This window comes from Erpetoichthys calabaricus, chromosome 1 (genome assembly GCF_900747795.2).
Source record: "Erpetoichthys calabaricus chromosome 1, fErpCal1.3, whole genome shotgun sequence".
Taxonomy (NCBI): Eukaryota; Metazoa; Chordata; class Cladistia; order Polypteriformes; family Polypteridae; genus Erpetoichthys; species Erpetoichthys calabaricus.
The window spans coordinates 298,622,841-298,650,636 of NC_041394.2; the positions used below are offsets into that span (position 1 = coordinate 298,622,841).

Sequence of the window (27,796 nt, forward strand, 5' to 3'; positions counted from 1 at the left end):
AAAAAAAAAATAAAGCTAACCTTTACAAATATCATAAATTACACTGACTGTTACAGGCCTCAATATCCTGCCAACACCGCTGGCTACTGAGAATAAAAATAAAATTGCAGTGCTGATGAACAGAAATATTATCTATGTAATAGAGTAAAGCATACTTTTTCTAACAAAACTTTTTAACAATACTGATCCAAATACTACAAAGTAAACTTGAAAATCATCATAATCTATTTAAAACTAAATTGCAGCAAAGCTGAATGTGAGCCAGGCAAATTGAGAAAACGTAACACTAGAATTACCAGCCTACGAAAAAACTTGTACATCCGGCCCACCTTAAATCCGTTCACTCCTCTCCCTCAGCGTCTTTTGTCCTGTAAATGTGCCGATTCAGACAAGCAGCCTGCTATTCCATCCCCCACCACCGCAGACTCTGCAGAAACTTCTCCCAGCTCATGCCTTAATTGATTATCTGGGAGTGAATTAAGTACTGGAGATTCAGGGTGGAAATAATAGATGGTTATTTGGAACACATGCATTTCATGTGTGTTCCGTTTCTATAATAATCTGTGTAAACACATTGTTAAAACAAAAACGTTTTTCATATTTTAGTAGTAAATGACAAAATGTTGGCATAAACTATATAATGTGTGAAGCCTGAAGTCCAAAGATCAAATAAACACTTTCACAAAAGGTTCAAGGACTTGTAATCAAGAGTCCCCGGTTCGATCCTGTCTGCCTCCTGTATTTGCCGTTTTTAGTAATGAGCTACTCTTATTGTTAATATTATACAGTACACACATACATTTGGTTTGCGTCTGTAACAGACGGTGTACATTTATAGGACTTGTGAAAGTTACCGTTTTTTTTTTTCACTTTTATTCTCTCAGTCACGATCACGATACATACTACCGCCCTAGGGATCTGACGCTGTTAGTTTTTACTTTAAACTGGGAGTAACTGTAGATGTGAGTGGTGTTTTGAGGCAATGGAACTGGACATTCTCTGATCTGGAGGCATAAAAGCTGACACACATATGCTGGTGAATCTGCCTTCTTCATATCTCACCGTCACTTGATTTTTTTTTTTAATTCAAATTTATTGAGTGTTCCTGCTCACGCTGAATTAGTATGTGCCTTATGGTCTATGATGTCAAAAAAAAAAAACAACAGAGACATAGGTATATATGATATTTGGAATTATTCATTTTATGACCTGTATAGTACATTTCGGAAAACATTGTGGCACGGATGCAACATTCCCACATGTTGCTGTTTCTTTTGTACTCCAGGACATGCAGAGGCAAAAATAGTACAGAGAGGTCAGTTCAACACTATATGCAATCATCACATTCAAATGTTAACAGTTCACACACACACACAAGGACCGTCCTTCCTACATTTACGACGTGTGTATCTGTTGCAATGAATATGAATAATGTTGCATCCGCGCCACAATGTTTTCCGATTCACCAGCGTTTGTGTGTCAGCATTTATCCCTCCAGATCAGAGAATGTCCAGTTCAATTGCCTCAAAACACCACTCACATCTACAGTTACTCCCAATTTCAAATAAAAGCTAACAGCGTCAGATCCCTAGGGTGGTAGTATGTATTGTGATCATGACTGAGAGAATAAAAGTGAAAAAAAAAAGGTATCTTTCACAAGTCCTATAAATGTACACCGTCTGTTACAGACGCAAACCAAATGTATGTGTGTACTGTATAATATTAACAATAAGAGCAGCTCACTACTGAAAATGGCAAATACAGGAAGCAGACAGGATCGAACCGGGGACTCTTGACTACAAGTCAGCAAATCTTACCGCTACACCACGGAAGCTGTTGTATCGTCCTTGAACCTTTTGTCAAAGTGTTTATTTGATCTTTGACTTCAGGCTTCACTCGATTATATAGTTTATGCCAACATTTTGTCATTTACTACTAAAATATGACAAACGTTTCTGTTTTAACAATGTGTTTTACACAGATTAATATAGAAACGGAACACACATGAAATACATGTGTTCCAAATAACAATCTATTATTTCCATTCTAAAACTCCAGCACTTCACTCCCAGATAATCAATCAAGGCATGAGCTGGGAGAACTTTGTGCACGTTCTGCAGCTGTGGAGGGATGGAATAGCAGGCTGCCTTGCTGCTTGTCTTTATCAGCAGATTTACAGGACAAAAGACGCTGAGGGAGAGGTGTGAATGGATTTAAGGTGGGCCGGATCTACAAGTTTTTTTGTAAGTTCTGGTAATTCTAGTGTTAAAATGTTTTATTGTAAGTACAATACACCTTGTGCAATGTACAATAAATAATATATAGATGCATGATAAGTAACACAGTAGTGTGAACCCAGCGAGAGTTTCTTGCAGCAACCATCATTTTGGTATCACAACCTGTGGTTGAGTTTTGCTCAACGGTAAAAATAAAGCCAGAGAAGGCAAGGTTGTGCGAAATAGGAACTCATTCATCAGAAACGATAAAAGTACAAATTAATTGCTAACAGATACTTTAAAAGCAAATGAAAAGTAAAAAGTATCAGTGTCGACTTGCACGTGTTTGATTGACACAACCTGTGTTTTGTCTTGTTACAGTGCAAACCTGTGGTGTTACATTGTGCCTAGTCTGTTGCACATGCACTCTCAGGCATACTTGTTGTGAATGGAAAATAATGTGGGTTTATTTATTGTAATAATGCAATATCCAGGAAAATTTAGCACCTCTCTTCAAAATTTGTGGAGTTATTATTAACTTATTGTAATTTTTACAGCAACTGGCTGAAGGTGTGTGGATGTCAAGAGACCTGTTTGCATTGTATTTTACTAACTTAAATAATTCAATTTATTATACTTTTTGTCTAATTTCAGGGAAAAAAAAGTTTTCAAATAACTTGGAACTCTGACTGTAGTTTGGCAAACTCGGCATTGAAATTACACCTCCTAGTGTTTTAGTAAATAGTTGTATAATACTGTAAAATTCATAATGACTTTTAACATTGCAGGGTTATGTATTTGTTAAAATATTTTAACTTTGCAAAGAGCACTATATTTATAAAAATAAAGAACAGAAACAGATTTAAGTTGCTTCATATGTAAAAATACATACCTAAACTCATTAACAGTTTTAAAAATGTGATAAAATATTTCTGACATACTATAAAATAATTGCTATTTTCATTTCATAACAACTATAAAACTCAAACTAAAATGTTCTTCAAGAATAATTTTTATTTAGAAAATGAAAGTTACGCATACAACCAACTCAAATTGATTTATTAAAAGTGAATGAAAAAGACTGATATAAAATAATATTTTCATTGAATTGGAAATAAAAAGTAAAATGCAACAATATGCCGCCTGCAACTCAGTGCCACAAATATGTCACCCTCAAACTGCAGATTTTTCAAAATCCTATTTGATCCAACATACAGTAGCATACATAACTGTCAAATTGCTACCTACGCAAAAGCATGGCTTTCAGTGTGTTTTGGACAGATGTTGAGAGGAAATTACAAAGTATGCTGCAATTTATAGAATCTGTTTTTATTTAACTACCAACAGATACATTCAGTTTTTTTTATTTTTTAAATTTCTAAGGAAGCATAAGTAAATTTTAAATAAAAAAAAATGTAGCCAATTTTTGTTAAGAACATGTTCAATTATCGAAGAAAACAACTTCTTTACAAAGTTCAATCATTATTCTTCCATTTGGACATAATTGTAGTATTTTTACTTCTTACACTGCAGCAGTCTACTTGTAATTGGCTTTGGGGAAAATAAAAAAAACAAGCATTCCAAGCCCAAAGATTGTTACTCTTGCAATTAAATTAGGGCTGGGTGTCAGCAATGATGTCTGGGTTGATTTTACCTTGGCTGAATTAGCAGGAACTGATATATTTGAAGTGCTGGCTTTTTTTAGAGATTACCTAATGATTCATAATGAACATTATTTGAAAGCTGTCTACATAGCGACTTCATAAAATATGCATAAGCATGGAATGACATTTTAAGAAGCAGAACTTGATTAGTAACAAAGAGTTAACATCAGTATTGAACCGTTTTATATTTTTGGTTTTGTACAAACATCTCCACCCCTCCCTTCAATCCCATTTAATCAAAGATCTTTTGAAAGGCCATAAAGTCAAACTTTTAAGTTGTATCAACAGTAATGCAAAATTTTATGAATTAAGCTGTTATGGAATAAAAAGACAGAAAGAAGGCATTACAATTTTAAATATATATATAGATGAGATGATCATCATGACCTATCTTGTTTATTTTGCCACATGTATATACTATACTGTACTAAATGTATTTGCTGACATTTTCTGTTCAGTAACTGATATTTCCTGCTTTAAACGAGCAGCAGAATTTCCCCACGTTATTAAGTTAAACTCTCCGGGACTGTTAAATAATAGGCATGATACCTGCAATTCTGCACTAAAATTCAAGTCCCGATAGGCTATTCACTTCTCATTTCTTTTGAATTATAAATAAAACCCTCCAGCTCATCTGTAATATGGTGGTAGGTACTGTTTGGTGGAAGCATACACTATCTGGCATTTATGCAGCAGCTACTTTGGTGGCTGTAGCTCCTGACCTAGAGAGCATGGACAGCTGCACTGTGCATATGATACAGTAAAAGAGATTTTTTTCCCCTACTAAAGTCATACTGTTGTTTATTTGAACACATACAGCAGAAGCGAGTATTGGGTTGGTTTTATTTTGTGACACCAAGCTGCAAGGTGTTGTCCTTAACCTACCTTTTGATCCAACCATGCCTATTGGCATTTATTTTTAAATACCTTATTATACACATATAGATTGATAGATAGATACATAGAACTTTATTTGCCCCAAAGGTGTATGTGTGTGTGTATATATATATATATATATATATATATATACATTTAGGTCCATAAATATTTGAACAGAGACAACTTTTTTCTAATTTTGGTTCTGTACATTACCACAATGAATTTTAAATGAAACAACTCAGATGCAGTTGAAGTGCAGACTTTCAGCTTTAATTCAGTGGGGTGAATAAAATGATTGCATAAAAATGTGAAGCAACTAAAGCATTTTTTTTAACACAATCCCTTCATTTCAGGGGCTCAAAAGTAATTGGACAATTGACTCAAAGGCTATTTCATGGGCAGGTGTGGGCAAGTCCGTCATTATGTCATTATCAATTAAGCAGATAAAAGGCCTGGAGTTGATCTGAGGTGTGGTGCTTGCATGTGGAAGATGTTGCTGTGAACAGACAACATGCGGTCAAAGGAGCTCTCCATGCAGGTGAAAGAAGCCATACTTGAGCTGCAAAAACAGAAAAAAACCCATCCGAGAAACTGGTACAATATTACGAGTGGCAAAATCTACAGTTTGGTGCATCCTGAGAAAGAAAACAAGCACTAGTGAACTCGGCAACGCAAAAAGACCTGGACGTCCACGGAAGACAACAGTGGTGGATGATCGCAGAATCATTTCCATGGTGAAGAGAAACCCCTTCACAACAGCCAACCAAGTGAACAACACTCTCCAGGGGATAGGCGTATCGATATCCAAGTCTACCACAAAGAGAAGACTGCATGCACTGCAAGGTGCAAGCCACTCATAAGCCTCAAGAATAGAAAGGCTAGACTGGACTTTGCTAAAGAATATCTAAAAAGCCAGCACAGTTCTGGAAAAACATTCTTTGGACAAATGAAACCAAGATCAACCTCTACCAGAATGATGGCAAGAAAAAAGTATGGAGAAGGCATGGAACAGCTCATTATCCAAAGCATACCACATCATCTGTAAAACACGGTGGAGGCAGTGTGATGGCCTGGGGCGTGCATGGCTGCCAGTGGCACTGGGACACTAGTGTTTATTGATGATGTGACACAGGACAGAAGCAGCCAAATGAATTCTGAGGTGTTCAGAGACATACTGTCTGCTCAATCCAGCTAAATGCAGTCAAATTGATTGGGCAGCGTTTCATGATACAGATGGACAATGACCCAAAACATACAGCCAAAGCAACCCAGGAGTTTATTAAAGCAAAGAAGTGGAAAATTCTTGAATGGCCAAGTCAGTCACCTGATCTTAACCCAATTGAGCATGCATTTCACTTGTTGAACACTAAACTTCAGACAGAAAGGCCCACAAACAAACAGCAACTGAAAGCCGCTGTAGTAAAGGCCTGGCAGAGCATTAAAAAGGAGGAAACCCAGCAACTGGTGATGTCCATGAGTTCAAGACTTCAGGCTGTCATTGCCAGCAAAAGGTTTTCAAACAAGTATTAGAAATGAACATTTTATTTCCAGTTATTTAATTTGTCCAATTACTTTTGAGCCCCTGAAATGAAGGGATTGTGTTAAAAAAATGCTTTAGTTGCCTCACATTTTTATGCAATCATTTTGTTCACCCCACTGAATTAAAGCTTAAAGTCTGCACTTCAACTGCATCTGAGTTGTTTCATTTAAAATTCATTGTGGTAATGTACAGAGCCAAAATTAGAAAAAAGTTGTCTCTGTCCAAATATTTATGGACCTAACTATATAAATATATATATATATATATATATGCACCTGCATTATCACCAGCATTAACCAACTTCCCTTTCGTGTCTAGTGAAGACTTTGAAAGATGCTCATTTTATGCTCATAGCAACTAACAGAAATCAGCTTGTTGATAGTTAACATTTGTCTTCCTAGCATACCACTGTTACCTGTCTGGATATTATTTCATGATAAAAACACATACAAAACAAATACCCGCATTGTCGGCTTTTTATGGTGTTGTTGCTGCTTTAAAAAAAAACATAGCAAGCTTTGTGTATATTTATGAATCTATGACAGCCATATACTGGAAACCTGAGAGGCTGCTGAAAAACCCTAAGCACTGCAGTTAGAAGTATAGAGATCCTTGGGAGCACCACATGATTTTTTTTTGTCCAGTAACATAATCTCCACTGTCTATTTTGGGCTTGGTAAAGAAAAAGTCTGGTACAGTGCCTTGATGAAATGCATAAACTTGTAGATTTAGTAATAGTGTTTTAGTGGGCAATATTATTCGTTCTTATAAAGGACTCATTGTAGGAACGACAACTTTGACAATATCTATAAAGACCGTAGCCTCTAATTGTTATAGAAGCTACATTTACATTTATTTGCTTGGCAGATGCTTTTACCCCAAGTGACTTACAAAAGACAGCAGCACAGGTGGTGCAGTGGCAGGGTTCGCTTCCTGGGTCCTCCCTATGTGGAGTTTGCATGTTCTCCGGGTGCTCTGGTTTCCTCCCACAGTCCAACGACATGCTGGTTAGGTGCACTGGCAATTCTAAATTGTCTCTAGTATGTGCTTGGTGTGTATGTGCCCTGCGGTGGGCTGGTGCCCTGCCCCAGGATTGTTTCCTGCCTTGTGCCCTGTGTTGGCTGGGATTGGCTCCAGCAGACCCCCATGACCCTGTAGTTAGGATATAGCGGGTTGGACAACGACTGACTGACTGACTTACAAAAGAGGCAAACATAACTGAGTAAAATTTAGTCAAGGGCCTGTTTGTTCAACAGGTATAGTAGGACAGGTAAGAAACACTGATTGCCACAATTGAAAATATGTTATTAATAATAAATTTACAATCAATGAAGCAATTAAACCTAATCTAACAACAAATTATAAAATATTTCAGAGCAAAGTTTATTCCAGTTAATTAGACAGATATTCACAGAACAGATGGGTTTGCAATTGTAAATGAGGGAGTCAGCAGTACGGATGGAGGTGGGCCACTCAGTCCACCAACAAGGAACTACACAGCAAAAAAATCTGGATTGAGACTTGATAACACTCAGAGGCAGCATCACCAGATACTGTTCACTGGCAGATCTGAGCTGGCAAGAAGGAGTTCAGGGCTTCACCAGTGTCTCCATATACAGGTGCTGACTCACTGACTACTCTGTAGGCAAGCATCAGGGATTTGAACTCACGGAGCTATTGTGTAAGATATGATGTTCAACAGTGGCAGACATTCAAAATGAACACAGAATGTATAATGGGCGAGACTTATATTTACTTACTAGTTTTTCAGGTTTTAGCTTTTACCCCAAGGTGCACGCTGCTAGCAATGTGGAGCGGTTATGTGCAATTAGCAGTGTGCAGCCATGAGCCGTATCTTAACCCGTTATGCACGAAGAGGTTTTTGCGACTATTGAGCCTAAATTACACACCCAAAAATAAATGGCTGTTATTCTGCTTATGTAATAAGCTGCAAATGGCTGCACAGTAGTGAGTAAACCACTTCACATATTTAAAAGGAAGTATTTATAAGAGGAAAAATATTTGTTTACACTAATATCAACTAAATTAAAAAAAATTACAGATTAGGAATTTCTTATAAAAAAAAAAACAGCTGGATTTTACAATACACAGCCAAGAAAATTTATGATGCACAACCCTGGAATCAACTTTCTTTTGTGCCCCAATCTGTCAGCTATCGTTTTGCCATGTTTAGATGTTATATCCCATAGAACTGCAAAGTTACAATGTTTGGCACAAGGTGTCACCCTTTTCGGAAACTTTTAGTCTCTTGCATCTAAACAATCTCTCAAAACAGGTATTGTGGTTAGAGTAAATATATATATATATATATATATATATATATATATATATATATATATATATATCTATCTTAAGTCTTAAGTGACATGTAAAAAATGCGCAAGTATATGCATATAATTATGTACTTATCCAGACCTTTATTTTTAAAATTATTTTTCATGCCAGTGAAACTATTTCTGTTTAGCACTAGACACAGGAAAAACCTGACATTTCATACAAGAGATTGTATAATAGATTATGTTGCAATTCAACCATGTTTTCCTGCCTTCTGTTGCAGTTTTTTTCCTTGCATTTCATATGTGAAATAAACTAAGTACATACTGTACATAGTGCTGGGCGGTATACCAGTTCATACCGAAAACCGTTTTATATTTTTTTTATGATATGGATTTTTCTTATACCGCAACACCGGTTTAAATTGCCTAAACGACGTTCAGAACGTGGCACAGCGGGAAACTGTTCAAGTGGGGACCTTTTTCACTGCTACACTGCTAAACACAGATTTGTTGCACTAGGGCTCTTTTTCACTGCTACACCACCAAATACTGTAGGTAGCGGTAGCATAGGTATTGCGCAGTGAAAATGGACAGAGAACATTCCGAAACTGAAGCCGACGATAAAGTTGAACATGATGAACAGAAGAACTTTTGCCGAAAAAAAAGGAGTCACATACTGGAGATACTTTAGTTTTAAAAGGTCAGATGTGTAAATACTGTTTCTATACTACTGGATAATACTACAAGCCAAGTTGTACTTGTTTTATTTGTTTTCAATACAGTGTAATGTACCTGGGTACTGTGTAATAGTGTGACGACATGTTGACTTTATTCTCGACATTTCCACTTTAATCTTGACGCTTATGACGAGAATAAAGTCGACATGTTGACTTTATTCTCGACATTTCTACTTTATTCTCGCTGTTTATGTCAAGATTAAAGTCGACATGTTGACTGTATTCTCGTAATTTGTCATTAAAGTAGAACATCGTAAACTAAACTTCATCGTAAAATGAATATTTCATTTACTAGATTTTCTCAAACCCCGTCATAAGTTATATAGCACATTAAATGCTTTGTGTTAAGTGATTCTTAAACTGACTTCTTCTTGCACTAAGAGGAGGCGCCGGCAGCAATCGCCGCACATAATACATTCACTTCATGATCTTCCTGCTCTCGGAACATTTAGAATGCTAAGATAAATACTTAATATCATTTTCATGGTGAAATGCATTAAAGCATGTATTAATCATATGGGGGCACGGCGGCGTGCCTGCCTTGAATTTGCATGTTTTTCTGGTGGGTTTACTCGGCGTGCTTCAGTTTCCTTTCAAAGTCATGTAAGATGTGGGGTTTTGTTGTGCTATATTGACCCTGCTAGTGTATGTTTTGCTTGTATTCATCCTGTGATGTGCTGGCGACTCGTTCAGAGATGGGCGCAACTCTGAATGGATGGCATAATTAAACATGTATAACGAAGATATTTTTAAAGTTCTGAACACTCCGTGGGCTAAGTTTATAACTAGTTTTAATTTCACAAAGACGTTTTTTGGAGCCTTGTCACACCTGCCATAAAGTTCTCTACACTGAACATACACCTGAGGACCCCTTACTGCGAGGGAGCAGCACTACCGCCTCACTACTGTGCATGTGTAATACCTGCTTTAATGCATTTCATCATGAAAATGATATCAAGTATTTATCTTAGCATTCTAAATTTTCAGAAAGCAGGAATATCATGAAGTGAATGGATTCTGTATGGTGATCGCTGTCTTCTCTTAGTGCGGAGGAAGTCAGTTTAAGAAGCGTAGTGATTAACCACTGGGTCGGGGAACGTAACACAAAGCATTTAATGTGCTGCATTAATTTATGACGGGGTAAATTAAGTAATTGATTAAACATTGATTTTAGGAAGAAGTTTAGTTTACGACATTCTACTTTAATTATGAAGTAAACTATGAGAATAAAGTGGAAATGTCGACTTTAATCTCAACATAAATGGCGAGAATAAAGTGGAAATGACGACTTTAATCTCGATATAAACGGCGAGAATAAAGTGGAAATGTTGACTTTGTTCTCGACATATAGTTTGTTTTTTTCTTCCCAGTATAGCTTAGCTTGAAGCAAGGTCCATATTAATGCAGTTTGCCTAAATGATGGTTCAGTTGGTAAAGATGTCATCACCAAGTTGCACTTGTTTTATTTTATTTTAATTTGGTGAATACTATGTAATGCACCTGGGGTTTGAAGTCTTGAAGTAATAGTGCAACTATCAGTAATAATACTATTATTTATTTTATTGTTATTATTTATTAGTTTAAATATTATGCAGTTTAATGATGATAAAGTTGTTTAAAAAGTCACTTTAACGTGTCAGTGGACAGAGATTGTTAACATTAACAGAAAGTGTAGTTGGTTTACAAAAAATATTTGCTATTTATTCCTTTTCTAAGACATATTCGGTGCAATACAATTTTTGACAAGCACTTCTGGATATTTTACTAAGTCTAAATGCCTCTTTGTATGGTTGAAAATATGTTGTCAAAATTATAGTTTGTTTTTGCAAAATTTGTTCAATTAAAGGTTCTATATTTTGACTGCATCTGTCATGCAATGTGATTCCTTCTCTTTAGTGCCACCCCCTTGAAAACTATCACTTTATGGGACAATGCAAAACTGTATTAATACTTGTGTGCACATTAAAATGTTTTTTTTTGTACAATGTACAATACTCTTGACAGTGGAATAGGTTATTCTTAGCCAGTAATTGCAGTGGAAAATGTGGTTAAAATCCTCTCATGCATGGGGAAAAAAATACCGTTGGAATATCGTGAAACCGGGATAATTTAGAAAAATACCGTGATATAGAATTTTGGTCATACCGCCCACCCCTAACTGTACATATATTTTCATACCAGCTTCTTCCACAGTGTTGGACTACGAAGGCTGGGACAATGCCTATTGGCAGCCCTGGACAGCTCTGCAGAGCTAGTCACACACATCACACACACAACTAAACCAGTGCTTCTCAGCCACTTTTGTGCCTCTAGTGGCCATCGCTGCATCACAAGCACATGAGACTTGCTCATGGTATAACCCCCAACCCCCACATCTGCCCCAAAGCCATTTGTGCGATTATCTTATAAACATAACTCTTAGATAGTAGTGTTTTATTTTCAGCATCAGAAATTTGCCACTTATATATACAAGAGATATTACAGGAGTAATATTTGATATCATATCATATATATCATTTGAAATCATAAGTTACAATAGGTTCTATATTTTGGTACAATACATTTTTATTGTGTCTGCAGTTGGTGTTATGTTAAGCCTCAATTATCCCTCCCTTTGCTTACGTGTGAATTTCTTTTTATGTCTTTTTTGTTCATTGGTTATAATCATTTGTTCATGTTGTTCTTTCCTTTTGTCTTATTATGTAGCTAAACAAAAATACATAAAAAAGATCTTCATATTTTTAAACTTGAAAGAAATCTTAAAAAAGCATTTCAGTTAAACGGCAACACTTAGGTATTTATTTATTCTTATGTAACAAGATGTTAAAAAAGTCTTTTGGTCTTCTTAACACTTATAACACATCACAAGATAGGATATTCATCTGTGTGCAGTATGGCACATTGACATGGATTCACAGATTGTATACTAAATAGAATATCCAAAGAAATATATCTGAGTTAAGCCACCTAAGACCACACCAAAGTGGAGTTTTGTTAATAGGTCACATTATAGAAATGAATAAACACTGATGTTTTGTTAATCTTATTAACACCCAAATAAGAGTTTATTAAGGTCTTGCTACATAATAGTAAATGAGTAATAGAAGAATTTTTACAGTACATTAACTAAAGTGTTAACCCGGTTCAACATTATAAATCCACAACTTAACTCGCATCATACTACAGGAAGTAAAAAAAATGCACTGTTTTGAAATTTGACAAATGTGTACTGGCATAGGATACAAATGTTTCAGTACTCTTTCTTCTTTTAAGTTGCTCATATCTTGTTTCGAGCCAAATGTTATTAACAGCATGGCCAACAGAGGAAATTAAAAGGAGCTTGCTGAAACAGCAATCATAACCACATTTAAAGCTGAAAAAATAAATTTCTTACAGTGATCTACTGGCTAACTAAACACTGGGATTTCATTATAAATTCAGAAGAAAATATAAGACTACCAACTCAATGATGAAAAACTAAGTCTCTGGAAGCAATTTGGTTCCCTATCAATAAACAAACCTTTATGATGTATATGCAACTGACTACAGTAATTCTTTTGAAATATTATTGTGTAGCTGAATGATTAATTTAGTCAATATGTAAACAAGTGAGAAAATGTACACATAATATAACATTCATATGTCTGGAGACCTACTTAATTATTAGGAAATCTGGGGCATTTCTAACCAGTATCATACTTTTGTGTATTATTTTTTTTAATATTGATTCATAATCAAAAATAAAAATGATAATAAAATGCACAGCAATCACATGTGTAGTACAGTATATAACACAGTATAAAAATGATAGCATATTACAATGTCATGTAAAAAATGGAGCAAAAACAAGATTGTGGTACCTGAAAGGGCTCTCATAGACACCACTGAATCATTTAAATGTTGCATTTTTGTACTACTGTTTGTCACTGATTGTGGAGAGTGTAAGGCTGATTGTAGTTTATATTCTTAAACAAAAAAAAATTGAAAGAAGTATTTGTCAGAAAGGTAAAATCTTTTTGGTAGTTCCAAGATAAAATTGTTGGTTACAATAGACAATCATAGATAGCACGTCTATTATCCGAGTTATTTTGGGATATGACTCATGTGTTACAAAAATATTTAATAAACAAAAATTCAATACATATCTCTTTGATGAAGACAATAAGCAAAAATTAAAATGCTCCAACTTTCACAACAGGTGACTTAGTCCCGAAACACCTGAATGCTGTGCCCAAGTACATTTTCTAACTTGTTTACTTTATTTCGTACACGTTATTAATCCCTAAGGTAAAATGATCTTTTTGTGTGTCCTTTGCAGGTCAGAGCACATTGTCAACTATTGTACAGTGACCCTGGAGCAATTTTAAGGTTAAGGTCCTAGCTCAAGGGCCCAATGGAGTATGATCCATTCTGGCAGTAACGGATTTAAACCAGCAACCTTCCAGATACCAGAGTAGATATTTAGGCTCAGAGCCACCACTCCACCAATGAAAAATCATGCTCTTTTTGAGATATATCTATCCATCCATTGTCTCCCGCTTATCCGAGGTCGGGTCGCAGGGGCAGCAGCTTGAGCAGAGATGCCCAGACTTCCCTCTCCCCGGCCACTTCTTCTAGCTCTTCCGGGAGAATCCCAAGGCGTTCCCAGGCCAGTCGAGAGACATAGTCCCTCCAGCGTGTCCTGGGTCTTCCCCGGGGCCTCCTCCCGGTTAGACGTGCCCGGAACACCTCACCAGGGAGGCGTCCAGGAGGCATCCTGATCAGATGCCCGAGCCACCTCATCTGACTCCTCTCGATGCGGAGGAGCAGCGGCTCTACTTTGAGCCCCTCCCGGATGACTGAGCTTCTCACCCTATCTTTAAGGGAAAGCCCAGACACCCTGCGGAGGAAACTCATTTCAGCCGCTTGTATTCGCGATCTCGTTCTTTCGGTCACTACCCATAGCTCATGACCATAGGTGAGGGTAGGAACATAGATCGACTGGTAAATTGAGAGCTTCGCCTTGCGGCTCAGCTCCTTTTTCACCACGACAGACCGATGCAGAGCCCGCATTACTGCGGATGCCGCACCGATCCGCCTGTCGATCTCACGCTCCATTCTTCCCTCACTCGTGAACAAGACCCCAAGATACTTGAACTCCTCCACTTGGGGCAGGATCTCGCTACCCCATCCTTTAACCGCCACCTTATCGTGGTGGAGGGGTTTGCGTGTCCCAATGATCCTAGGAGCTCTGTTGTCCGGGGCTTTATGCCCCTGGTAGGGCCACCCAAGGCAAACTGGTCCTAGGTGAGGGATGAGACAAAGAGCGGTTAAACAAACCTCCTATGAAGAAAAACAATTTTGGACGGCGTTTTCCCTTGCCCGGACGCGGGTCACCGGGGCCCCACTCTGGAGCCAGGCCTGGAGGTGGGGCTCGATGGCGAGCGCCTGGTGGCCGGGGCTGCACCTACGGGGCTCGGCCGGGCACTGGCCGAAGAGGCAACGTGGGTCCCCCTTCCCATGGGCTCACCACCTATGGGAGGGGCCAAGGAGGTCGGGTGCAGTGTGAGTTGGGTAGTGGCCGAAGGCGGGGACCTTGGCGGTCCGATCCTCGGCTACAGAAGCTGGCTCTTGGGACGTGGAATGTCACCTTTGAGATATAATTTACTAAATTTCAATTAACACTAGAATCCCTGAAGCTTATGATTTTTTTCATTGTCCCTGACCTCCTTAAATTTTCCTGACATATGCCAAGAAGCTTGTAGCTCCTTATGACTGTGCTATTAGCCCGCATTTGTTTTGCAAATGTGTGGTTTAGCAGAATGAAGCCTGACCCCCCCCCCCCCCCCCCCGCCCCCCCCCCCCCCCCCCCCCAAGTCAGATGAAGGCATCACCCTGCTGCAGTCTTCACAGCTGAAGTCTGTGTTGAAGTGTTTATTTGGTGATGTGTTTGTAAGGAATTATATAGGTAATGAAACAGCGTGATTTGAAATGCATATACAGTATTTCATGTGTGTTCTGTGTCTGCCACGATTTGTATAAATATAGAAAGACAGAAGAAATGTGAGGCAAGAAATGCAGCTAGGATGTGTGAAGCCCAAATATGCAAGAAACACTTTCACAAAAAGTGTAACAAAACAAGTATGCCTTTATTAAAGAATAAAACCGAAGAAAAAGAAATTGCTCAATTGACATGTTGCTGAAGCCCAACTATCAGTTGGTACAAAATGAAAGACATTTGCATATGTGTGTGTTTGCGCATTTCATTTTCATTGTCACAATGGAAATGCTGCTCCACCACGCATTTGCGCAGATGATACACTACCATTTAGCAATGGCACAGTAATAAAAAAAAAACTGTTCCAATGACATGTTGATGTGAATGTCCATATGTGAGGAAAAGTAACATCCACCATTGACACAGCTGTGTCTGTTTGCTCAATAAGACACCAAGAAGAAATGATTGAGCTGCATTTGTGTGTCTGCTTTTATCTCTTCACCACTAACTTTTACAAGTACCATAAGTTTATACCGGTTGTTACAGACTCAAAAACAATTTATGTTTTTATTATATATTGTAATTCTAACAATAATAGCAGCTCACAACTCAAAACGGTAAATGCAAGGAGGACCCAGGATCGAACCCGCAACCTCTTGATTGTGAAGCAGCAGTGCTTACCTCTGCACCAGCCAAGCAGACTTATCTGCTTCGTATCGATTGCCAGTAATGTGTAAATTGAACATTTTCTTTTACGTTCATTATATCCTTGAATAAAAGTGCACTTGTTTTGTTATACCTTTTGTGAAAGTGTTTATTTGATATTTAGACTTCAGTTTTCACACATTATACACTTCACATCAACATTTTGTCAATTATTTCTATAACATGAAAAAAGTTTCTGTTTTAGTTATGTGTTCAGCATTTCTTGCCTCACATTTCCTGTCATCCCACACTTATACAGATCATTTTAGATACAGAACACACATGAAATGTATGTATTCCAAATAACGATATATTATTTACCCTATACAATTCCATACCTTACACCCAGATAAACAGACTTCATCTCTGAGAATTTTGTGTCTGATTTCAGCTGCCTGAAGACACTGCTGACTAGGTCCGAGGTAATTTAAGGTGGCGTGGCATTACAAATATTTTTGTAGGCTTCAAGGATTCTATTGTTAAATAAGAGTTGACTTGTTTTTTGCAAAAAGACAGACAAATAGACATGGCAATGCCAGTGGGTGTTTTTCACATTTAATGTGAATGAACCTAAAAAGACTGACCACCATATTATTTCATTTCAGTTGAATGCAGCAAAAGGTAATACAGTAATCCCTCCTCGATCGCAGGGGTTGCGTTCCAGAACCCCCCGCGAAAGGTGAAAATCCACGAAGTAGAAACCATATGTTTATATGGTTATTTTTATATTGTCATGCTTGGGTCACAGATTTGCACAGAAACACAGGAGGTTGTAGAGAGACAGGAACTTTATTCAAACACTGCAAACAAACATTTGTCTCTTTTTCAAAAGTTTAAACTGTGCTCCATGACAAGACAGAGATGACAGTTCCGTCTCACAATTAAAAGAATGCAAAGATATCTTCCTCTTCAAAGGAGTGTGCGTCAGGAGCAGAGAATGTCAGAGAGAGAGAGAAAAAAGCAAACAATCAAAAATCAATAGGGCTGTTTGGCTTTTAAGTATGCGAAGCACCGCCGGACAAACCAGCTGCAAGGAAGAGAGCAATGTGAAGGTAGTCTTTCAGCATTTTTTAGAGGAGCGTCCGTATCCTCTAGGCCAGTGTGCGAACAGCCCCTCTGCTCATACCCCCTCCGTCAGGAGCAGAGAATGTCAGAGAGAGTGAGAGAGACAAAGAAAAACAAACAATCAAAAATCAATACGTGCCGTTCAAGCTTTGAAGTATGTGAAGCATGTCGCTTGACAAAGCTGGAAGGGAGCAATGTGAAGATAATCTTTCAGCATTTTTGGACGAGCGTCCGTATCGTCTAGCGGTGCGAACAGCCCCCCTGCTCACACCCCCTCCGTCAGGAGCAGAGAATGTCACAGCAAGAGAGAGAGAAAAATAAACAATCAAAAATCAATACGTGCTGTTTGATCTTTTAAGTATGCGAAGCACCGTGCAGGAAGCATATCGCTTGACAAAGCAGCCACATGTAAGCCCAGCAAGGATGGCAGCAATATGAAGGTAATCTTTCAGCATTTTTTGAGGAGCGGCCGTATCCTCTAGGGGTGCGAACAACTCCCGTGCTCACAATATATTTGAGGAGTTTTATTTAATACGTAATACATGCTCTGGTTGGGTAGCTTCTCAGCCATCTGCCAATAGCGTCCCTTGTATGAAATCAACTGGGCAAACCAACTGAGGAAGCATGTACCAGAAATTAAAAGACCCATTGTCCGCAGAAATCCGCGAACCAGCAAAAAATCCGAGATATATATTTAAATATGCTTATATACAGTATAAAATCCGCGATAGAGTGAAAAAGCGAAAGTCGAAGCACGATATAGCGAGGGATTACTGTAGTGAAAATTTTCAGTTTTATGTTAAACACAATCAAATAAACTTTAAAAATGTGTAGTGAAACAGAGGGCAATAATAAAGTTTCAATGATAAGTGTTCACAAGCACTAATTGAATTCTGTTCTTAATCAGAGCAAAAACATCACATACAACTTTGCACTGTCTTGTGCTTTAAATACATTAATTTGTGGATGTCAATGTCAATTTATTCATAAAGCACATTTAAAACAACATCAATAATGTATCCAGAGTGCTTTAGACTAAAATATACAATAAACATAAATAAAATAAACAGAGTAAAATACAATAAAAACATAACACAAACCAGCAGTAAACTGAATCAAACAAATGGCTATGCATCACTGAAGGTCACGGAAAGGTACAGAATAGAAATGCGTCTTTAATCTTATTATAAACAGTTCAACATTTGATCTGGTTAAATGATGTTCCTTTAACACTTTTAGTGTTTATTTTAAAAACAATAATGTGACAAACTTTGAACAAAGGATTTACTAAGGTCAAATACAGTACATATACAAATAACACATGGACCCCAGTTTTGTTCTTGGTTGGTGCGTGTTTTGTGTGTAGTCGGCAGATTATCCTCATGGTTATAAGTATTTCATGTAAGAACTTTTGGTTTCCACCATAGATTAGAGATTCTAAAACAGTCTATAAGACATTTGATATCAACTAGAAATCCAGTTGAAGCTCGTTCCTGAAAACTCTTTCTGGTGAAAGCTATGGGCCTAAATAATAGACATAAAAAGTGGCACGGGTTACCAAAAGATGTACAGTTTGGCACACAATGTCATGTTTCTGTTATATTGGACAAATGCTGCATTATAAGCTGTGTTGTTTTGGGAAAGAATCTATTTTTCAGCCCAAGATGGCTGTCGAGTATTGAGATTACAAATTCTTTTAACCAAGAGTGTCAAACTTAGATCCTGGAGGGCTGTAGTGGCTTTGGGTTTTTGTTCCAGCCATTTTATTAATGAGTATCCAATTATTGAAGTTAATGGAATACACTTTTGTCTTGATTTTAAATTATTTGCTTTTTAAGAATCAGATCTCTTAAAGAATAATTTCTGATTTTTAAAGTTATTTCTTCATAAACATGGTATATATGAATTTGTCGTGCAAAATTGTGTTCTTAAGTGTTTTCTATACATTTAAAAAAAATACACACCCTGACCTGGCATTTCAAATGGAAGCTATGGGGCACGAAGCCTGACCAGAAAACAAAACCTAAAAACGTACTAAATATGTCTGCTGTGAAGCGGCAAAGTTTCAATATAAAAAAGCATGCCTACTATGTTTCTAGCACATGTTTATGACAACAAAAAGGATCTGGAAATAGTCATTTTATCACATATTACTTGTGCTATTTTTCTTGAAGTAAGTTTTCAGTCTGTGCATGTATTATACACACACACACATACTGTACAACCACAATGAGCAGGACAGGCAGACATTATTATAATTAGTCTGTTACTCTTTTATAAACACTGCAATGAGTTTTTGATTAGATACTGTATCTTTGTTAAAGTTTAGTTAAATAAAGCATTACAAATATTTTATATAATACTGTATCGAAAGTGTAATGAAAATAGTTAAATTTACCCTGTTGAGCAAATCGATCTCATCTTTCAGCTTCATGATGTGCTCATCTTTGTCCTGGTGTGCTTTAAGCAGCCGTGCATTTTCTTGTCTTTCGTTAGCCAACTCCTGAAACAAATGACACAAAGCAGAGAAGCGAGGTTAACAAGGTAGGTAGGCCCCTCAGATCACTACTGAATTTCCTTTTTTAGAGTTCACTTCATTAATTCACACTTGATATTGGTACCAAGTTTCTCAAGTTTTCATGGGAATGACACCCCACTAAGTTGCTCAATATAAATTCAAAATCAAAGCAAATATGGTTAAAGGATAAGTTTGGTATTTTTCAAGTTGGAAGTTATTTTTTCACAAACATAGTACATATGCATTTGCCACAAGAAATTGTAATCTAAAATCATGTGTTTTCTATATAATTAAAAAAAATACATAGCTAGTGTTTTACAGTGCAACCTTATGGAGCGTGAGGTGTCACTGGTAAATAAAAGCCTAAAAACTTAACCAATTAAGCAGCAAATATTTCAAAACAAGAAAACATTCTCTGTGTTTCTGATGAATGTTTGTGACAACACAAGGGATCTGGAAATCAATTTTTATCGCATATTTCTGGTACTATTTTTCTCAATTTAAGGATATGTTTTCTATTCACTTGTGTGAGTTCTCACATAAATACGTAAGAAAATCAAAACGAAACCAACCATGTGGCATGAACAGTTTACTGTGATTTGATCTTTTGAGAGGAAAATATTACCTGGGGGGTGAAAGGTTATTGTGGACGATGAAGCACACAGAGCTTGCATGCATAGCTGTTCTTTTAAAATGGTTGAATCTCAAAATATTGTTTGCTTGTTTGTTCAAAAATGACATGTATAAGCTCAAGATGTGGATCAATGCTCAACATCCATCTTGGCTTGAAAAATGGACGTATTTGGTAAGTTTTTAAGCTTTTGTTTTCAGAATCTCCCATTCTCCAAAAGCATAATTTCACATAGCAAACGCATGTTTGTGAAGAAAGAACTTGAAACTTAGCTTTTCAAGTAGATGTGTTTTGCTGGAGAAAAAACAAACAATAGTTACTTGGAGACTGTAATGCAGTAATATTACAAAGAAACTGTACTATTGACACACGTCCAATCCAGAGACAGTGTGATCTGAAAGTGCTTTTATTTATTTGTGAATGCAAGTAATCATATTTTAGCTTTTACAATTTTATTTGTTACGACATACCAGTTAATTGTAAATATTTGCTGAATGTGTCTACTCCAGTTCAGGTTCTCAGGGACTGTAAGCTATAGCCTGTAGCACCAGGCTTAAGGTAAAAACTAGCTCTGGATAGGGCACCATTCAGTAGCCGAAGGAAGTTAGATACACATTCAATGGGTCAGTTACAGCCAAAAGGCAACCTATAAGTAAAGGAACTTGAAAGCAAAAAGAAAAGCAACAAAACCAAGGGGAGAACATGATAGCTCCACATATAGTTTTTCTGGGTGGAAATATGAACCCAGGATCTGGAGCTGTGAGTTAGCAGCACTGACAACAGTGCAGCATGCCACCTCATAATATCTGATCTGTTAAGTGTAATTCAGTTTCAATATTTTAAGATGTACAGAATTCAACTAACAATTCCCTTTGAAATTTATATTAAGTTAACTATCCAGAGAAGAATTAAGAAAAACATGTTGAAACAATTTTTAACATGGCTACATTTCATTATAGGATAAATAAATGTATATACACACTCTTCTCTTACAAGTGAAAGAATAGCAGCAACGGGCATACTCATCTTGGACTTAAAAAAAGCTCCCTTTCCCTTTCAAAACGCCTACAAGTTCCATGAAGGATGTTTTTCAGGATATTACCTAAAATTTACTCTTCATACTATGGTATAAATTGCATCTGTTACATGTTTGGTGGATTCACATATAGTGTTGGATCTCAGCGCAGTTACCAGCTTTTGGACCTCAGTACCAGTACAATAACAGAACTGAACCAAAAATTGTTCATGTACGTATATATATTTATCTGTCTGCTTATTTAAAAAGCTACATTTACCCCAGGAGTCAAAAACGTTCTGTCTAGCCCTTGTACAAAAACCTAGACAAAAGCTGGGGTATCACCTTGGTAACCCCATGTACTTTTGGAACTATGAGAGGAAAATAGCACAACTTAACAGACAGGAGTCCAATGCAGAATTCTACTTACATTTTTACTTTGTGAAAAAAAAAATATTAACTGCTGATGATATAGATCGTTTTGTATGTGCTGAAATTCCAAACAGAGAAACCTGTCCTGACCTCATTAAAAAGATTCAGCATATTGGGACTCGCAAGATTACAAATATTGTTTTTACAGAAGTTCTGAAATAAAAGTGAAACTAATGAAATAGCAACAATTAAAAGAAAAAAAAATCTTAAAAGTGTGTATGCGGAAAACCAAACACGGGGTTGGCGAGCGAAGCGAGCAGGGGGTGAAGCCCCCTAGTATATATATATTTCCAACTGCATAGATACAGTAGAGCACAACCTCCACTTTGCAGGGAACCACTTATAATCGTTAATATGAAATTGTTAAATGCTAGATTAGTTGAAAAAAATACAAATTCAGTGTTTAATAATGTTTCTTTTTTAATTTTTTTCCAATAAAGAATACAGCACACATACTATTTGTAAATATAATGAATTATAGAAATATTTGTTTATATATATTTATTTATAAATGTTACTTCTGAAAAAAAGACATAATCATCGCATCCTATTAGAAAATTTAAATTGTGGGAAAATGTTAAAGATGGAAATGTTAAATTGAGGTTCTGTTTTATTACGACAACAAGCATTGCATGCACATAGAAAATCAAAAGAGATAATAAAATCTTAAACAACAATTAAAGATTAAAGTTGATTTAAATTCAAGCTGATAGTTCTGTTGTACAAGTATGTAAACACATACAACTTGATACATCACAAGTTCAAGGTATTTAGATAGTAACACGCTATTACATGTTGCTGCCAGACTCGGTCCTTAAGCCATTGTGTCTGTGTTCTTGAGGAAATTATTGTAGGGAAAGGCACTCATTTAAACAATTATGGTAAAACACTGCCTTAAAAAAAATAGCTAAAAGTCTTGACAAAAGCTTCCTCCTGTTTTCAATTCTATTTTCAGTGTTTTGGAAAGAATCCTTTTTGGTTTTTAATTTCAGTCCCAAAAGAAATACTCACCTCCCGGTTAGGTGATGTAAACATAATAGCAGTTGGTCTTAAAGACTCACTGCCAGAATATTAACTGGGGCAGTTGGCTTGGGGAGAAACAAGAGTGGTAGGCATCCGAATTACAGAGCTGTAATGTCGCTTTATACTCTCAAAGCTGACAGAACAGCTTGAATGTGTTTAATAAACATGTCCATTTACATTACACTCATCTCCTTCACTAATATCTTTTGTAAATGTGTCTATTTGCAAAATACACTATACTATACAATATTTCACTATATTGTGAATTTCCCCTTGGGATTAATAAAGTATCTATCTATCTATCTATATTTACATTATACTGATCCCCATCACTAAAACTCAAACATGGTTCAGATACAGCTTTCATATTTAATAATACAACAAATACATCTGAAATGAATTTGTTTTATGCTTAAGATGTACATCACGTTTACCTTTTTGCTGAAGCATTCCCATAAGAGTTTCATTGTACTTTGTACACATAACAATAAATCTAAAATGAATGGATTATACTGCATTGCAATTTTTAAAAATGCCTTAGTTTTTGAAAGAGACAAGGCCACCTGCTTGTTGAGGCCAAGTTCACAGTGTTACTCAACACTGAGCATTACTTACTGTCTGTGATGTGTCATGTGCAGGTACAATAAAAAATACTGAGAAAATGAAAAAAGCAGATTAGGTGATACAGACCAACCACAATGAAACAGACTAAAGTGAATTGCTTTTACTGAGGACATTGTAAAAAAACTACTGAGAACAAAGAAGAGGTAGTACTATATTTTGATTTGTAGCAATTTTAGATCAACTTTTAATTACAGTAAAAACTTGATTATCCATCACTCAATTAACCTACTACTGTACGGTACTCTGCAAGCTGTGCACATTCAAACAACTGTCCCTTGTGCTAGCATGTAGTGCTCTTCCTCAGCATTAAATGTCATGCGCCTTTTGAAATCACAGTGTCAGTTATTTAACTTTAGTTTTAATAGTGTTTTGTAGCTTTTCTCTGTTGTTATAATTAATCTACTATACATTGTTATGGCCGATAAACGTATGCGTGTGGTGTTGGAATTGCCATATTAAAGATTTATGAAACAGCGAAAGTGCTTTAAGTGTAGCTTCAATTTACGGAGTAGGAAGAACAACAGAGAACATTATAAAACATGATGCTGATAAAACTGAAAAACATGTCAAAAATGGAAACCACTGACAGTAATGTTATTCAGTACTGTAATTTTCTTTTAAAATTATATTATGTTTTGTTAATATGTTGTGATGTACAGGCAGCTTGTGATGCTCTGTGTAGGAGCAAAAAGGGTGGAATGAATGCTGTAAGTGATGGGACTGGGTGAAGGGCTTCTGTTCTGTAAGGGTCTGACAAGCCTCTTTGGAGATGAGTGACAGAAGTTAGGAGAAAAAGGAAGTTGCAGCGGAAGGAAGCTTTGAGTAGGGAGTCAGGAGACAATAAGCTGGAGTGTTTGCAGTACAGTAGAGTCTCGTTTATCCAACATTCTGTATTATCCGACGTCCCACCGCAAAAAAAAAAAAAAATATGCATCAATCGGCAACAAGAATTGCAAGTTGTGAGCGTAGTCTATTTTTTGTTGCTAAGTTCATTTTTTCAGTTAAATTTTTCTGTTGTTTTGTTGTAAAACATGATTACAGTGGGTTATGTGGCTGGCCCTCTCTGGCGTGCGTGTCTCTCACGTGTGTGTGTGTGTGTGCGTGTGTGTGCGTCTCTCTCGCGTGTGTGCGTGTGTCTCTCTCTCTCTCTCTCTCTCTTGCGCGTGCATGTGTCTGTCTGTCTCTCTCTCTCGCGCTCTCTCTCTAACGCTGCACAGGGAATGCACAGGGAGAGACTGAACACGTGCAGAAAATATTGGCGCACACAAACCGAAAGGGGAACTGGCTTGTTCCTATACCGAGTGTGTGGTCGTGCACAGAGGCAAAAGTTTGGCTAACTTTTTGGTCATAACCCGATTTGTACTTGTTCAGAGATGTTCGTGAACTGAAGTTCCACTGTATTAGGCTCGTAATGTGTAAAATTATAACATAGTTTGACGTTTAATAGGCTTTTTCTTAACACCTCCCATTATCCGACATTTTCGCTTATCCAACGTTCTGCCGGCCCGTTTATGTCGGATAAGCGAGACTCTACTACATATAGAAAAAAGGAATGCAAGTGACAGGAGATAAACTGATTGGTAGGGAATGCTTTCTTTTATTGTTTTGGAGGTGTGCTCTGTAACCTATATAGTGGAGAATAAGACAGGGCATCGTTTGTTATAGAACAAAGACTCCAGGAAAAAAAATGTTAAACTCCAGTACCTCCGAGTTGTACTTGCTAATTATGCTGGTTGTTACAATATTACATGAATTACTTAATTCTGTTAATGTTATATTTTGTTAATATAGTTTGTTTTGTAAATAAATATGACTATTTGCTAAAGTAATCTACCGTATATCATTTTTAAAGTAGTTGTTCAGTTACCCCTTTCTTTTATCCGTCACAACCTCGGTTCCAAGCCCTGAAGGATAATCAAGGTTTTACTGTTCAGTTATCACAAAAAGAGAAAGACTGTGAGTGATCACAAAGTTTGACACTTTTTCAGTAATTATTGTCTAGTTGTGTACAGAACAGAGACAGTAATTTATATCTCGGCATCAACATTCAATAACATCAATAAGAGTGCTTGGAGATGACTTTTCAAAATGAAACTATGACAACTGGGCTGAAAGATTTCCAGTGAAGTAGAATAGCAGCAAGGCAGATCCTTTTAAAACAACTGAACCTCACAAATATGTTTTGCTTTTTTTCCTTCCTAAAATTGCATGGATAAACTTTTTTGCAATATGTGTACATTCTCATGATGTGGATCATACTTGATAACACTCTTGGCCTGGAAAATGAATGTATTTTGCAAGTTTTAAGGTTTTCGTTTCATGTTTGGACTCATGCCCCATCATCTCAATTTTAAAACAGGCTTGGCATTTTTAAACATTTATGCAAAACATGATGTTACAACACAGTTTCATGTAGCAAATAAATAATATACCATGACTGTGAACGAATAACTTCAACTTGGGGAAAAATATATATATATACATACACACACACACATATACATATATACTGTACATATACACACACAGTACTACAACTAATGCACACTGTCTTAGGAAATTTCCCAGAGAATTGACATATTGTGGATACCTCTGGATAATAGGATCCTGAATAAAGGTGAGTACAACACAAAATAGCCTCACCTTTTCTAGTTCCTCAATTTTCTTTTCCAATGCCCATGTAGCACTAGCTGTTGCTGAATTTTGTTCTCTATTGTGTCTTCCATATCCTGCCCTGTCTCCACGGGATGAATATCTGGAATTGCCCAAAATCTCATCATCAGGAGGTGCAGTAGCTGTGCTGTAAAAACAAATAAATAACAGAGTGTTTGATTAATAAATTAAGATTTTTCATTTTAGATTTCGCAGTTCTGATAATACCAGAAACAATGAAACCATAGGAGACATGTTGACTTTAATGTAACTTCAATAATAAGGACAATAAAAACTATTACATCTTAGAAGGCCTCTGTAAATTTCCTGGTCTTGAAAAAGTACTTCATCCTATTCTCAGTACTTCCAGGGTTACAAGCCAAGTCAAAGGAGTCAGGGTGTTCCATAAACAAAAACAGCCAGTGACTTCGACAATAATGAACAAAAATATTGTAACATACTTTACTTTGTAACACATGGGATGTAAATTTTAAAAGAAACTTGTAAATGTTACAGTTTAGCTGCCACTGTCTGCTAGACAGCACAATAATCAGATACTGGAACAATATTAATTCTGTTATTTATACTTTATAATGCATAGTTGACTGACTGATTTACTCACTCATCAACAAAAAAACTATTTTCTTTTAGTTAAAAAGCTTAAATTTGGCAGGACAGTACATCTAGCAGTAGTTGTCTGCTAAGAAATGACATTTCAATAAATTGATATTTAGGAGTAAACCCCTCCCCATTCCCATAAAAAATAAAAACTCATAAATGTTTTAACTGATTTGATTGAAATTTGGTTATGTTATAGAAAAAAATGTTTTTATTATTATTTAGTAATATTAAGATGCATGTTCTGCTCTGCGCTGTGCTCATAGGGGACTGCAAATGAAGAACGGAGGAAAACTGATGGACGAACCATGTGAATAGCACCACTAACCAATCAGATGAACAGATGACTTAAGAAAGGGCATTGTCCTGGACAGGAAAAAAGACACATGATCATGTAAAATGGAAATAGGAAGTTCAGCCAAGTGCAAGGAAGATGAAAACCTCAATGGTTAGCAAGGTCTGCATTTTTGTCTTGACTTCCACTATTCTTAGATGCTGGTTCTCATCTTGGTTATCCATTCCACTCCATTGACTTCCAGACCCCAGCCATGGCACTAAAAACTACAAGGGCACAAGGACTGACTCAAAGTTGCCTCCTGCCCTTTGATCAGTGCACTTAAGTTGCATAATATTCCAACAACCGGTCTGTCAACTTGAATATCTAATGGGAAGCCACAGAAATTGTGATGTGACACTCGAAGCTACCACTTCATGCTCCTCACTCTTCATGTTAATACAGCAGTGTAACCCATACAGCACCGGCACTTACATCTACTTTAAGAACTGCTTTCCACATACTTTAGTATCTTTGGGCTTTTAAAAGGGAACTGTGTACAACTGAAGAAAAACACAAAAAGAAATAATGTACTTGAGGGAACAAAGTAAAAAAATGAAAATCACACACATTTTTTCCTACTGATTACCCGTTTCAATTCAAAAAGATAAACTTTTGTGTAAAATTGTGTTTTGTAATTACAACAAAAACCAAGGCACTAGGAAAAGCAGGAATTAATTGAATGGCCAAATTTGTATAACATTTTCAAAAGTAAGCAGCCCCAGTGACGTATTAATATTGTTATTATTAATTACTTGTTGTAACAAACTTTAGTGTCAAAATGCAAAAATTAACATTAACATGCACAGCAAGTCTTTTAGGATAAATCCACAATCACTAGGAAGTGCTCAGTGCCAGCTTTTATAAAG

The 27,796-nt window shown here is 36.6% G+C and overlaps 1 protein-coding gene across 2 annotated transcripts in view; it reads right to left on the reverse strand.

The window, feature by feature from the left end:
- The window catches only part of pawr (PRKC, apoptosis, WT1, regulator), a 257,427-nt gene that overhangs the window by 18,887 nt on the left and 210,744 nt on the right, over nt 1–27,796 (reverse strand). For both annotated transcript variants that reach the window (XM_028817086.2, XM_051934721.1), the window contains exons 5-6: nt 25,967–26,123; nt 19,479–19,583 (exon numbers count right to left, since the gene is read on the reverse strand). In XM_028817086.2, coding sequence (XP_028672919.2) covers nt 19,479–19,583; nt 25,967–26,123 — 262 coding nt within the window. The remainder of the gene's footprint in view (nt 1–19,478; nt 19,584–25,966; nt 26,124–27,796) is intronic.